The sequence below is a fragment of the Halichoerus grypus genome, chromosome 3 (assembly GCF_964656455.1).
Source record: "Halichoerus grypus chromosome 3, mHalGry1.hap1.1, whole genome shotgun sequence".
NCBI classification, from domain to species: Eukaryota; Metazoa; Chordata; class Mammalia; order Carnivora; family Phocidae; genus Halichoerus; species Halichoerus grypus.
This window is the reverse complement of record NC_135714.1, coordinates 129236937-129252152: the sequence shown is the minus strand read 5'-3', so window position 1 is coordinate 129252152 and position 15216 is coordinate 129236937. Positions and strand designations below refer to the sequence as shown.

Sequence of the window (15216 nt, the reverse complement as noted above, 5' to 3'; positions counted from 1 at the left end):
GGCCATTCAGGTAATAAATGGCGAAGCAAGAACTCGAAACAAGGCTGTCTGACCTAGACTGCCTGCACTTAACCTCTTTCTGGGTTGTCATACTGAAATATTTATCAGTTTCCCATTACGGGTATGACCAGTAGTAGCCACCTGGAGACCCTAAGTGCACTCATCTCTGTGGAACATGTAATTCTGAGATGCACAAATTAACCTACACAATGGCAAAATCAAAGATAAATAAGTGAGGGGAATATAGAAAGGACATTTAATATAATCTTAAAAGACCAGGGCTTGACCCGATAGGATTGGAATGGAGACTCCTACTCTGCTTTGCATTTGGAGCCTGTGCCTGGCCCCACAGCGGTGGGAGCTGAGTTCATTAGAGAAGTGCCACCTGCATACCCGGCGTGGTGCTGGCCACGGAGCTGCACACGCCAGGCTCTGACTTGGGTTTTCCCGGGGAGTGGATGGCGATGATAAGATCACACCGTGTGCCAGGCTACCAGACATCAGGTATGATTTTGTAAGAAATGTTTCATCCTCACGTTAGTTTGGGATGCTGTGTTAAACAAAGTTAAACAATTTTTTTTTTTTTAATTGCAAGATTCCTCAGAGTCGTTAAGATACTAATATGCTCTGTGACTAACCAGGAGGTTATTATAATTTGGGAAACACTGTAAGAAATGCCTGTCATTGGGTCACTTTCTCGGGTTACCTTTCTCGTAGCATATCTTATTCTAGGTAAAATTTATGACTCCTTTAGAAAAACCCTTAGGGATGACCTCATGTTTTGAATATGGGTCTAATATTTTTAATTTGGTAGTTAGGGGAATAGAGATTTAAATTTAACTAAAAGGTCTTTTTATCCCTCTTTGAATCACAAGTTTCACTTGCTGAAAATGTGTGATTTTGTACCAAAAAAAGTTCTGAGAGTAATTATTAAGAGAATCCTTAGGGAGCCTGAGGTGGGAACAGCAAGGAGAGTTGATGGCACCCTGTTCTAAGCCTGCTTACATTTCTTCTGCCCCCATCACCTTGCTCCCAGGACCTGAGTGGCATTGGTAAAATGTCCATCTTCCTAAAGTTTCTACCAAATGCACCTTGGGGTGAAGAGAGGCAGTGTAGATGGTGGCTCTGACTTTTCATCTCTGAAACTACTAACTTAAAAAGCCTAGTTCAATAGTGAGTTGAACTCAGTAACAAAATGATTCAGTTGAACCATTTTAACGAAAAATTATTTTAAAGGTAGCAGTCTCTTGCCAAATAGGTGATTCTTCTTTGAATTCAAATGTGCTGTAGTTTTTTCTCCTATGTATGGTTTGGTTTGGTGAGAGCTACTTTGAGACAAGAGTAGACCAAATGTGGGTCATTATAGGGCAGAGGTGATTCTTGAATCACTACTGTGTTTATAAAAAGTAAAAACATGTATGGGCATTCTTAGGAAGACACATTTTTTTTTTTCCACTGGTAAAGATATGTCACTGAACCAGCTATAGCCTAAATGACAGGGCAGAAAGTCAGCAAGGGGAATGAAAGGGCATTGGACATCACCATTATGAACAAACATTTACAGAGGGCTGACTATGAAGCAGAGTTTAAGATAAAGTCCTGCAGGGGTGCCTGGCTGGCTTAGTCGGTAGAGCATGCTGCTCTTGATCTTGGGGTCATGAGTTCAAGCCCCCCCACCCCCCATTGGGCATAGAGCTTACTTAAAAACTTTTATAAAAAAGAGTCCTGCCTTTATCAGAAACACTGATGGGATAAGGGGATAGACACATGCCTGAAACCTTAAGTTAATAAGACATATATGCCAAGTGTCAAATGAGTGATATAGAGAGCATGAGAATTCAGATAGGATGTGGTAGGCAGAATAACGTTGTCCCCTCAAAGAAGCCCATGTCATAAACGCTGGAACCTGTGAAGATGTTATATTGCATGGCAAAGAAGAATTAAGGTTGCTAATCAACTGACCTTGATATGAACTGATAATTTTGGATGATACTGGTGGCCCAGTATAATCCTAAGGGTCCTTTAAGTGGAAAGGGGGGGCAGAAGAGGAGGTCAGAGTGAGAAAAAGAGAAAGATGTAAAGATGCTACATTGTTGGAGGAAGGGGCCACAACCCAAGGAAAGCAGGGGACCTTGAGAAGTTAGAAAAGACAAGGAAACAGATTCTCACTTTGAGCGCCCAGAAGGAATGTAGCCCCGCAGACACCTTGACTTTTAGCCTTTTGACTGCTAGCCGCTAGAACTATAGGATAGTTGGTTTTTGTTGTTTTAAGTCACTAAGTTTGTGGTAATTTGTTACAGCAGCGATAGGAAATTGAATACAAGGATGCCGAAAAGAAAGAGGAGTCAGGGACAGTTTCATGAAAAAGGTGGTTTTTGAGCCAGGTACTAAAGATAGTAAGAGTTGTCGTAACAGGGTCATAGAATTTGTGTTCCAGGTACTAAGCTAAGTTCTTTATACCCTTTAATTCATTTATCTTCACAAAGGCTCTATCAGGATAGCATTCTTCCCTACTGTGTAGATGAGAAAACCTAGGTTTAGAGAGACTGAGTCACTTGTGCCGTCACCACAGGGCAGGGCCAGTCACAACCACTAATAAATAGCTGGCCTTTTAACCACATGGCAGCTGACGTTTATTGAGTGCTCACTTTGCACAAAGTCCTGAGGACGTCACTGTCATTAGCTCACGTAATCCTCTTAGACTCTAAACATGAGGTGATTTGTAATTTTTCTGAGGCACAGATTTGTCTGGACAGCAAGATGGCTGAATTGGGGGAAAAGAGACTAGAACCAGACAATCCAGTCAAGACGCAACAGTCCTGACAAGTGCTGATCAGAACATAAATACAGGTAAAGACGGTAGGCATGGGAAGGAGAAAACAGATTCCAGAGACAGTCTGCTTTGTTGAAACAGAATTCCCTTATTGAACAAAACTTCCCTTCCTCTCCAGTTCCTCCCTCCCTGTGTGATTAGGGTGCTGCATTTTAATGAGTTTAGGCGTTTTAGAATTAATAACAGGTGTCAGTGTTGACAGTGGTGTAGACTAAATTTTTCCACTTACGCACAGAAGCGTGAGTAGCAGTCACATAAACTCTATAATATGCCTCCTGAAGTGGTAACTCACAGAGACAGTCTTTAGTTTCTTGGTGTAGTAGTAACTTTCTTGGGTTCAACAACAGCAAATACGTATTTATTGAAAACCTGCCATTTTAAAGAGCAATATACTGGGGGTGCCTGGGTGGCTTCATCGGTTAGGCATCCAACTCTTGATTTTTGCTCACGTTAGGATGTCAGGGTCATGATAAGTAGAGCCCTGTTTGGGCTCCCTGCTCAGCCGGGAGTCTGCTTCTCAACCTCTCCCTTTGCCCCTCCCCCTGCTTGTGCTCATGCTTGAACTCTCTCTCTCTCAAATAATAAAATCTTAAAAAAAAAAATAAAGATAAAAGAGCAATATACTGTTTAGTGTGGGAGTCCCAAAAATGACTAAAAATCAATTTGGAGACCACCCAGACAAGGGTGGTGAAATGAACTAGAAGGAGGACGTGAATAAGTATTAGTGTCAATGATTTTGTAGAATGAACCCTGGCTTCTTTTCAAGTAGACATATAGTTGCAGTTTTCTTTGCCTAAATAAAAGAACCATTTGAAGACTTTAACAAAGCCTCTGAAAACTCTGATCTCATATATGTACAATTCCATCCATGAGCTATCTGAGTGGAACTACTTTCCCAGTCTTGAGAAGAGTCACCAAAGTAAGATTCATGATCCATGAATATCCTCTTCCTTCTCATGGATGGATGCATTATTTTATTTATTCTGCTTATAAGTAAATTGGTAATGATACTGTTGCTGCAGGGAATTCTTTTTCAGAATATGTGGATCCTTTAGTTAGTACTGAATGGCACAGGGAGGCCTAGGTGGCTCAGTCGGTTAGGCATCTGCCTTCAGCTCAGGTCCTGCCTGGGATCCAGCCCCATAGAAGGCTCCCTGCTCGGTGGGGAGCCTGCTTCTCCCTCTCCCTCTACTGTTCCCCCTGCTTGTGCTCTCTTGCTGTCTCTGTCAAATAAGTAAAATCTTAAAAAAAAAAGTACTGAATGGGGGCCACTGGGTGGCTCAGTCGTTAAGCGTCTGCCTTCGGCTCAGGTCATGATCCCAGGGTCCTAGGATCAAGCCCTGCGTCAGGCTCCCTGCTCAGCGGGAAGCCTGCTTCTCCCTCTCCCACTCCCCCTGCTTGTGTTCTCTCTCTCGCTCTGTCTCTCTCTCTCTCTGTCAAATAAATAAATATAATCTTTAAAAAAAAATACTGAATGGCACAAAACATTTATGCAGGATTGATCCATTTTTTAAAAGTAACATATACTATATACTCCCAAAGTAACGTATACTATATATACTATATACTCCCAAGCTGGGACAATAATGCTTGGGAGTATGGTACAGAAGCCCTTCATAGATAATATTAATTTTGAAGATAATACTCATTTTAATACTCCAGTATGAGGTACAAGGCAGATTCCATTAGACCACTTCCTACTCTATTGTGAGTGTGTCTGTGTGTATTCATTCATGTAGACTTGAGTCTTCCCACTAATTTCAAAGAACGATTTAGGACTTTTCACTGCCGACTTGAGTTAGTAGTCTAAGTTCCCTACCCAATGGGGTTTGATTTTCTGTCCAGGTAAGTGATCAAAGCCAAATCCTCAAAGCCTGAATGTCTTACCATGGATTCTAATAAGTTCTAAGTTGGCCATTCTTCATAGTTTTAATCAAAGCAAAGGATGGCATTTGCATTTTTGTCATCTTCATTTCAAAGTGTTTGTCGTATTATTAGATTCAGAATCACCCTGAATGGTTACACATCAGTAGACCCTGCTTAGCCATTCCCGAAAAGCTGTCCCTGCCAGAACAGGGGCCCATTTCTACCTAAGTGGAATATCACCTAAATACATAAACATTGGATTCATGTATGTCCAGATTACTTAGAATCAGAAGTCATCATAGCAGGAAATTTTGGGTAAAATGGAGTTCTCCTACAGAGTCATCAACCCATGATAGCTTCCTCTCACTCTCCTGATCTCTGTCCCTTTGATGTACCCTGGGTTCCCCTATTGCCTCCTTTACATCTCCCAATAACATTTACACTCAACACAGCCAACAGCACCTTTTACACCATTTCTGCCTCATGTCTGCTTTTGTTCTGTTTGTGGGGTATTCTTCCATTTCTTCAATTAGCTTTATTAACCAGGAGACATGGATGAGTAGGAACAGGGAATGCAAGCATATTTTCTTTTTCTCTCGCCTGCCCCACCGTGTGTGTGTGTGTGTGTGTGTGTGTGTGTGTGTGTGTGACATATACCTACAAAACCAACAGACTTTTATATAGCTATCCAGCCATGCTGACCTTCACATTGAGAGTGTACTGCTGATCTTTGAGTGACCTAATCATCATGCACTGCATGGTGGGCCCCTGGAGTCGCTGCACATTTGCTGTGGATAGTGCACTATTTGGCAATTAAATGTTAGAGTTAGAGCATTCTCTCTTTTTTTTTAAAGATTTATTTATTTGACAGAGAGAGACACAGTGAGAGGGAACACAAGCAGTGGGAGTGGGAGAGGGAGAAGCAGGCTCCCCATGGGGCAGGGAGCCCGATGTGGGGCTCGATCCCAGGACCCTGGGATCATGACCTGAGCTGAAGGCAGACGCTTAACTACTGAGCCACCCAGGCGCCCCTAGAGCATTCTTATTTTTAATAACTCTTTTTTTATCATATAAATGGTGAGACTTTGGTCTAGTAAGTTAATTGTATGATTCCTAAGTATGTAAAAGTTCAGGAAGTCTTTGCAAGTATATTCTCTCCTAATTATTTAAAAATTAGAAACTGAAAAAATTTGGGGGGGATATATGCCAAAGAGTATTTGATCTGAAATAAATAAAATCCATATGCTTAAAGCACTATGTATAGTCAAGATGAAATTTCCATATTTGCTATGGATCTGTTCTCCTTTTGTTAAGGGAGTTCTATCCAAATGTTTTATTATTGTTGGCAAGATCCAGATCCCAAATCTGCCCTCAGTGCTTTGTTTTGTTCAGTCTTGGATTTTGGGTAACCATTTATTAATTTGCCAAAAATTCAGCATTGCCACTAGTGTTATTTCTTGACAATTGCACAATCATCTTGGCTGTCATGAAAATTACTTTGCTTAAAATAAGTAAAGGGGCGCCTGGGTGGCGCAGTCATTAAGCGTCTGCCTTCCACTCAGGTCATGATCCCGGGGTCCTGGGATCGAGCTCCGCCTCGGGCTCTCTGCTCAGCGGGAAGCCTGCTTCTCCCTCTCCCACTCCCCCTGCTTGTGTTCCCTCTCTCGCTGTGTCTCTCTCTGTCAAATAAATAAATAAAATCTTTTAAAAAAAATAAGTATATAAAAATTTGTGTAGACATACATACACATACTACATATATATCTATTCAAGCTAAAAGATGGCTTATGGCAAAATATGAAATCCGATTGTTTTTACACGTTGAGAAAAAATAGTAAGACAAGAACATGTGTTTTAATTTGTTTTCCACTGTCAAGAGCTGGAGAATGGGGGATATTGGGAGTAATGGATAATTTACCCTTACCCTCAAGTTATCATATATATGGGTCTTAGGAGTGTTATAACGTTATAATCACTGTGTATGTATATTTGCATAGGAATGTAACACATATAACACTGAGGGAATTTGGGAGGGAATGTTTAAAATGTCTTCCAACAGATTATCAACTAGTTAAATAGAGAAATACTGTGGGGAGGCATTTATATCTTCTTAGAGCACAAAGTATAAAATGACTGTAGAATTTCCTGTTTTAACCAAGAATGAAGGAGGGCTACGAGCCATTCACTTCCTGAGTGGACACATTCCAGCTGTGCAGATTGGTCATAGCACATCTGCCAATCAGAACAGGCCCTGGAGGGAAGCCCTCAGATGCTGAGTCTTGTTTACACGCATTGTGACTCTGTTTCTCCCCTCCTCCTGTGTGTTGTACCACTAGGGAGATTTGTGGGGGAATTTGCTATTACATGCCTAAATAAACTCTACGAAACTAGGATCACAGCCACATCAAATGGTATCCTGGGCAGATTTTTAGCTCATCTTTAGCCACAGGTAAGAGTTGTTGCTTTGCTATATGAGCATAGCTGATCTGCATCCAGTTTCCAGCTTTGCTTTGAGATATTTTCCTTTTGTTAGCAAAACTAGCAACCTAAAGCTGAAGAGGAACGATTGAAAAAAATGAGTAAAATGTGCGCTGTCTTGCTATGACTTTAAATTTTTTGTGCTCCATAAGTGAAAAACCATGATGTTTTTATTTGAGAGAGTGTGAAACGAAGTTAAATTAAAACAAAAGTTTTAAAAGTGGCAGTAATGGGGCGCCTGGGTGGCTCAGTCATTAAGCGTCTGCCTTCGGCTCAGGTCATGATCCCAGGGTCCTGGGATCAAGCCTCGCATCGGGCTCCCTGCTCCTCGGGAAGCCTGCTTCTCCCTCTCCCACTCCCCCTGCTTGTGTTCTCTCTCTCGCTCTGTCTCTCTGTGTCAAATAAATAAATAAAATCTTAAAATAATATAAAGCGGCAGTAATACTAGGTCACTGTGTAGAGAAGCTGGAACCAGAAGCATATTAACATTGTGCACTTTGGAGAGCAGCAGTATATCTAAACAAACATGTTTTATTGTGAATCTTCCTACTTGTTAGTCTTTAAGAAAACATACTTCCTGTGTACTAACTCCTTGGTTTCAAAAAACTTTTTTTTTTCATTGTGAACCTATTCAGAAAAATTGATAAATACAATTTAACTGTGTAAATCCTATGCCCTTTCTTTGATAATTCTCCCTGGAAGTTTTATAGTATGTTTTTAGTATCTTTATGCTGTTCTACAAGCAATAAAATCAGGGGGAAAAAAAAGAATTCCTGTTTGATCTTTGTTTTGCCATTAAGTTCTATATTGTTAGTATTCAGAAGATACTTTAGAAAACTGTATTTTAATAACATTGCATAGGATTTTTTAAAAAGTCATTGCATAGGATTTTATTGTGGCTTATACATTGCTCTCTGTTGTTAGTTTTTCCATAACACTGAGACCTTTTTACTTTGTTTATTCTTAAGCATGTACTGAAAAAAATTATTTGGAGTCAAAAAAAAAAAAGACAACCTGTGGATTTTGTAGTTCTTTCTTTCGTATATAATAGTCTTCAGGTTGATTAACAGCCTTTTACAGCAGCCTCCAAAGAGGCACATGTGAAAACTTCGAGCAGCCGTGCCCTTGTCGCTTACCCTGTGGCCAAGTTTCTCAGCGTCAGCAGTATTGACGTTTTGGGTGACATAAGTCTTTGTTGTAGGTTGCATGGTAGGACGTTTAACAGCATCACTGGCCTCTCTACCTACTAGATACCCGTAGCTCCTTCTTCCCCACCAGCGACAACCACAGATGTCTCCAGGCATTGTCAACTGTCCCCTGGGGAAGGGGGCACTCCTGGTCAAGAACCACCGCCTTCTATGTAATAGCACATTAGACCTAATTATCAGTGAAACGTTGAAATCCAACTTCTGAAAAGTTCTGGGCCATAGAGAGTTAAGGATGAGGCTGTCTGGGTCTTAGGGTGTTTGCAGATGTTGCTGTAGCTGACTGCTCATTTTTTCCCCCTCCCTATCCTGTTGGAAGCTTTTGCCAACCATGATTCATGGAATGATTTTTTTAAGCTGAGTAATCTGTGGCTTTTCAATTTCCTTACTTTCTTTCCTCAGCTAAATTTGTTTGGGTTTTAGCAAAGTGTTTGAAACAGCAAAGATCTTTGAAAATGAAATAATATGTATAATGATATACTCTCCAAGCAGATAATTTTAACAAACCGTGAAAACTCCCCATGCCTATCTTTGTATCCTTTGTACATCTTCTGTCAGACAAATCCTTTCCACTCTGATGAAGAGCCTTGTACAGGGGAAGACACAGCAACCTTAAACAGTCCTTTGTGAAATCTATGGTATGGCAGCGGGTATTTAAGAACTTCTTTCCCAGGGCTTCTGAAGAGTATTTTGACATGAAACTGTTTTCTTTCTTTATAGATCGCAACGAACGAAATAAACCAGAGCATCGTTCTTCCAGGTATGAGTTTATGGTTTTTAATAATTCTGTATAACACTTGTCGTTTGGAAAATATTTGGAGGCAGTGCAAGGATCCCTTATAGAGTTGCTGTATACTTGAATCTTCTGTGGCATTCAGAAAAGCTTCACAAGGGAAATATTGTTCGTTTTTGGAAGAAAAATTCTTTATGAAATTATTGACTACCTGAAAGACGTATTTTTCTTGAGAATTCCTATCAGTGACAGCTGAATCTTTACCCTCCCCCCCAAAAAAAATCCCTCTTTCCTTCCTTTGGTGATTTATTTTCTTCCCCTTTCTTTGACCAAAATTTTTTATAAATGTGTATTTCTTTTTTCCTAATTATAAACTTACATGGGCTCACTATAGAAATATTTTCAGTATCTTTTCTTTAATGTAAAGCATTAAAAACCAAAGCAAAACAGCCTGTCTTCCATTAGCTAGAGATGGCTGGTTACTGCTAAAAGTTTGGTGTGATTCTTCTAGTTTTCCTCAGTATATATGTATTCCAGTCGAATTCTTTAAGTTCTTGTTAGACAGATTCAAAGGCCGGGAAGGCTGTCCCACTTAAGCCCCTTGCTCACATTGTCCGAGCATGTATTTCACAAGACCTTCACCAGCACCAAAGAGTATTTTTTAAAATCCTTGTCAAACTTACAGGTGGAAAATGATCTAACTTCTACTCCTATGCAAGAATGATAGCCTGTGTTCGATTTTTTCTTTTTTTTAGCCTAGTTCTGTGCAGGATTATAATTCCTTTAATATTATTTTCACATTATTTCACAGTCCATCACTTTTACTTTACATTTTGTGTTGTGGGGACTGATAAAGTGGTAATAATGCATTCACTGGGTTGACCCGCCTGGTAAACCAAACCCTGATGGTTTTTCAAGGTATCAAACCCAGAATACATTGACCTCGAATGAAAAAAAAAAAAATACAAAGTCTATGAAAACTCCATTAGTTGGTCCTCCATTTTGCAGAGATTGTCAATCAAAATAGGTCAGTATGGCCTAACCTGGGAGAAAAGTACAGTGGAATATTTGGAATGTAAGGCTGATTTTTTTTTTTTTCAGGTATAATTCACAGACATTAAAACTCACTCTTCTTGGTATATGTTTCTATGAGTGTTGACGAATACATACAGTTATGTAACCACCACCACAGTCATAGAAAAGTCTGTAAGACTGATTTTTTTTAATACTTAAAAATAATAATAGAAAAAAGGCAGTGTAAGAGAGAAGACTTTAACTGTGAATGGCATAAAGTTGGAATGGTAAAAAAAACATTTTGTGTGATAAAATCAGGACAATAAGACCCTGAAGGTTTGATAAATCAAGCAGTATAAGTTTAAATTCGAACAAACAAATCCTTACACTTAGGTCTGAAAGACCAATGGAACATAAGGAGATAAGGGAGTTGTAACTTAACAGTATGTTTGAAAAAGTCTTGAGGATTTAGTTCTTTGTAAATTTGTCATAAGTCGGAAATTTTACGTCATTGCCTCCACCTCCCCAAAAAATGTCAGCATCAGTTTACTTACACTAAAAGAAATAGAATGTCCAGTAAAAGAAAAGTAATAGCTCTAGACCATACTTTTTGATATTGTATCCAATTTTGGATCCACAAGGCCTTGAAAAATTGAAGTGGACTGGCTATATTGATACCACTTGAATAACTTACAAAACCAAGAACAGAGTCCCATGCTCCACCCCAGAGAATCGGTATAGTAAAGAAGTCCCTCAGTGGTTCTGATGTATAGCCAGGTTGGGAACCACTGGAATAGAAGACAGCAACTGAGTTGAGACAGGGAATATGAAAGAGAAGAGTAGGATGGAAATCAGAGTTAAGTCACAGGAAGACTTCTATAAGGAGTTTGGTGAATTTAGCCTCGGTGTGGAAGTTTGGGGAGGTATATGGGACAGAAGTAACTGGCTTTGAGCACTTGTTCCTCCTAAAGGCTAATCTTCACCACCAGAAACAAGGGATCCTTGGAGGAATGGCTAATTCCAGGTCTGGGGAGGGGAAAGTACAGGTGAGCCTGGACTCACGGTGTGACAGAAAGAAGGGAGATGCTCAACTAATGGGTCATATCAAAAAGGCCTAGGATGCAGTTTCAAGAACCTCCTGCTGGCCAAATCTGGGACAATTTGAGTATCAAAAAATTTTTTTAATGATAATGGATTCTAACGCATTGGATTTTTAAAAATCCATGTAGAAGAGCTCATAGAATTAGAAAATCATCATTTTTTTTTTTTTTTAAGATTTTATTTATTTATTTGACAGAGAGAGAGACAGCGAGAGAGGGATCACAAGCAGGGGGAGTGGGAGAGGGAGAAGCAGGCTCCCTGCCAAGCGGGAGCCCGATGCAGGGCTGGATCCCAGGACCCTGGGATCATGACCTGAGCCGAAGGCAGACGCTTAACGACTGAGCCACCCAGGCACCCCTAGAAAATCATCATTTTATAATTCTTAGTATCATAGTTGATTCAGGCAAGGATCATCAAGTGGCTACTAAAAGTTGGGCAAAAAGTTTTTGGAGGGACAAATATTCACACTGCCTTAAAATTATTTTTAATTACAAAGGGGGAAATGTAACTTCAGTGAATAGATCTGGTGATCTCATTCTTAATCAGGTGGTCAAGTTATATATCATCAGTAGTGAGACATCCTGACAGTATGTGCCTCCATATAATACATTAGCAATACACATAGATATCACAGATAATGTCATAAAAATACAAAAAGGCTTGAAGAAAAATTCTAGATTGAAAGAGACTGAATTTTTCTTTAATCTGGAATTTTAAAACCCAGATTTTGAAAAAAAGCACTTTGGGGATAATTAAGAAAATTTAAATATGAGTTAGTTTTATTTTAGATAATATTTTATTAATAAAACTTTTCTTAGGTATATAATAGAAATGCTGTTATGTGGGAGAACGTTCTTATTCTTAAGAGATATCCACAAAAGCAATAGAGGTGATACAGTCTTATGTTTGCAAAATAACTCTCAAATGATTTATGAGAAAAAAAAAGCAAGAGGTAAAACTGCAAATATGGGAAAATATTAAGAATTGGTGAATAGATGAAAAGCATATGGGTGTTAATTGTGCTGCTCCCTCAACTTTCCTATAGACTTGAAATTTGCAAAATAAAAAGTAGCAGTGGAAGCAACTATTCTGTGTTCCATCGAGTCCCAGAGGGCAGAGTGTGCATCCGTGGGTGGAAGTTGAGGGGGTTGTGTTTCTGCACCATGTGAGGAAGGATTGCTTAACATAACTGGTCAAAGACGGAATGGGTCACTCTGGAAGGGAACGTTGCCAAGGAAAAGCTAGATAAGCTAGTGCTGGGAATTTAAAAAGATTCACACATTGCTAAATTACTATTCTAGATGGTTCCAGCCCCTTGCTCACTCAGTAGCCAATAGGTGTTTGTTGAGAGGCCCTAATCTGGGCTCAGGGTACCATAGAGAATAAGACAAAGACTCCAGCAGGATGGAGCATAGAGCGCCTGTTGTCTGGGGTTCACACTCCCAATCTCAGAGAGCCTGTTTACTCTAAAGTCAGGCTCCCGGTCTTCATCGTTGTACTTCAGGCAATGCTTGTGGTACTCTTGAGGTTATTCAGAAAGTGTTTTATCTTCGACCTCTAATTTATACTGTCCGATTCTCAACGACTGTGCTACTAGTCTTGGTAACCTTAGCACTTGGTATAGTGCCTGGTCCATGATAAGCACTTAATGAATAAACGTTTGTTGGATAAATGCCAATTATAGCTCAAAGAGAGAAAGAAAATGCCGATGTTCCTCCTTTGCAAATTGGGAGGAATCTGACTCTCAAAAAGCTCACGCATAACTGTTACTGACTAGGTCTGTTACAAGTACAGCAAGGAGTAATGCCTAATAAGAAAGAAGAAATGTTTTTGCAGGAAAAGCCATTGTTTTTTGTGCAGGGTGTCTGCTGAGATCGGCAGTGCCCTGTTCTCCCCGTGCCATTCTGAGCTGAGCAGGGCTACCTCACCAGCCCCGCGGTGCGTCAGGCAGATGAGTACCTGCTGCACCAACAGAGCAGAAAGAAGAGAATATAAACAAAAGTCACTTAATTTTGGTATTTTTGTTGGTTCTCCTCAGGCCACTCACTCGGCAGCAAGAATGATGGGCTCAACGTCCAGCAAGGATGAGAGAGATGCATTTCTTTTGTTTGTATTTTTATAAGGCCAAACACTCCTATAGCTTTCCCAGTGAGAAGTGAATAAATCGGGGATATCTGCCTTTCATTTCGGTGCTGAAAGAAGGAAAGCATAACTCTTGTCAAGTTAAAGGAAGAGTTTTGTCAGGTATAGGTCAACACTAGGACCTCAAGCTAAAACATACTGCTTAAGCGTCTGTAAGAGATTTGCTGGGTGCTTTTTGATTAGTTTGTTTTGGTGTTGGCATTTAAAAAATTCGCTTATTGCTGATTGAGCTCTTTTGAAGTCAGAAATATCTGCATTCCTCTTGTCTTTGCCTTGTTAGTTTAAATATGCCCTTTACCAAATTGATGTCCCATGGAACATTCTTATGTAGCAGGTTAATCAGTATGCAAGAAATAAATACGCACAAAAAAGCCTGTGAAATGGTGAGTTAAAACAAAATTAGACATATTTCATTGCTGGGATTCCACTAAGAGTCTTTGATACACTAAAGTGCATTATAAAACTCCAAGTGAGAGATTTACTATACAGGATTTTAAGAATTTGTTTGAAATTGTAACTTCCTTTCCCAGACACAGCTATTAATAACATCTAGAAAAATGTGCTATGAAATGACAGTTTGGGAAACTAATTGAGAGGGAAGTAGGAGCTAAAGATAATAAAGAAAGTTAAGCCCTGTGGCAATCAGTGCCAGGAATGGGAAATCAGGAGCTCTTTTTTGCCACCCAACCAGCTCTGTATAATAGATCCCAATGACTTATGGGGACTGCAAAACCAGCTTTGTCTTAAATGTTTTACCTACTACAAGGAAATAATTTACAGCAGCCAAAAAAGAAAAAAAGGCATCGAAACGAGAACCCTAAATCTACTTCTCAAAAATTATCACTCGAATCTTTGTCTTCCTAAAGCCTTCTGAAAACCACCTGTTATAATCCCCTTTGATACCCATTCATAAAATTCAATGAAACTTCAGAAAAATCACAAAAAAATTGTTTGAACTCAACAAAATGACTCTGAAATTTATAAGTAAGAGCAAGAATAACCAAGGCAGTTTTGAAGTTCCAGAGAGGGAGGTGGACTCCTGCAAGTGATTAAGACAGTTAGTTTTGTCAGCAAACAGAAGAACAGGTCAAGGGAACAGAAAAGAGTCCACAGTAGACATAGGTGGATACACACAGTTCTAGAGGCAGCATTCAGATGAGGGGGCGAAATGGACATGTCTGCAAATGGTCCAGCAGCAACTGACAATCCATATTTTTAAAAATTCATATGGAATTTGTTTTATCATACAAGGTAGAATCTAAATACATAGAAGTCCAAAAATGAAACTGAAACATTTTGAAGAAATATATGAGAGTATCTTTATGACGTTGGGGTAGGGAATGAGTTCTTAAACAAGGCTCAACAAGTATAGACCACAAAGAAGATTGGTAAATTTAACTATGTAAAAACTTAAATGAGCACTGGGGAAGGGCAGAGGGAGAGGGAGAGGGAGAAGCAGGCTCCCCACTGAACAGGGAGCCCAATGTGGGGCTTGATCCCAGGACCCCAGGATCATGACCCGAGCTGAAGGCAGATGCTTAACCAACCGACTGAACCACCCAGGCGCCCTCCTGTAGCTCCTTTACTTGAAGCTTCTTTTACTGCTTTGTGGATTTTTATCTCATTTTGTCATGTAAGAGTTATATAAGTAATACATGAAAACATTTTTTAGTAGTATCTGCCTTTATTCCATAGGTAACTATTATTAAGAGTCTGGTGGTTCAGGGGCACCTGGGTGGTACAGTTGGTTGAGCGTCTGACTCTTGATTTAGGCACAGATCATGATCTCATGGTCATGGGATCGAGCCCCATGTGGGACTCCAAGCCTCTCCCCACTATGCATG

General features: G+C 39.9%; 1 protein-coding gene across 5 annotated transcripts in view; it reads left to right on the top strand.

The window, feature by feature from the left end:
- SH3D19 (SH3 domain containing 19) overlaps positions 1 to 15216 on the top strand; it is a 176733-nt gene that overhangs the window by 76423 nt on the left and 85094 nt on the right. For 4 of the 5 annotated variants that reach the window (XR_013446517.1, XM_078069306.1, XM_078069305.1 and 1 more), the window contains exon 2: positions 9103 to 9142. Coding sequence is in view for 2 of the 5 variants with exons in the window: in XM_078069306.1 (XP_077925432.1) it covers positions 9103 to 9142 (40 nt within the window). In the remaining 3 variants the exon portion in view is untranslated. Of the gene's footprint in view, positions 1 to 9002; positions 9021 to 9102; positions 9143 to 15216 lie in introns of those variants that run through there. The other variant, XM_078069308.1, reaches the window with a different exon arrangement.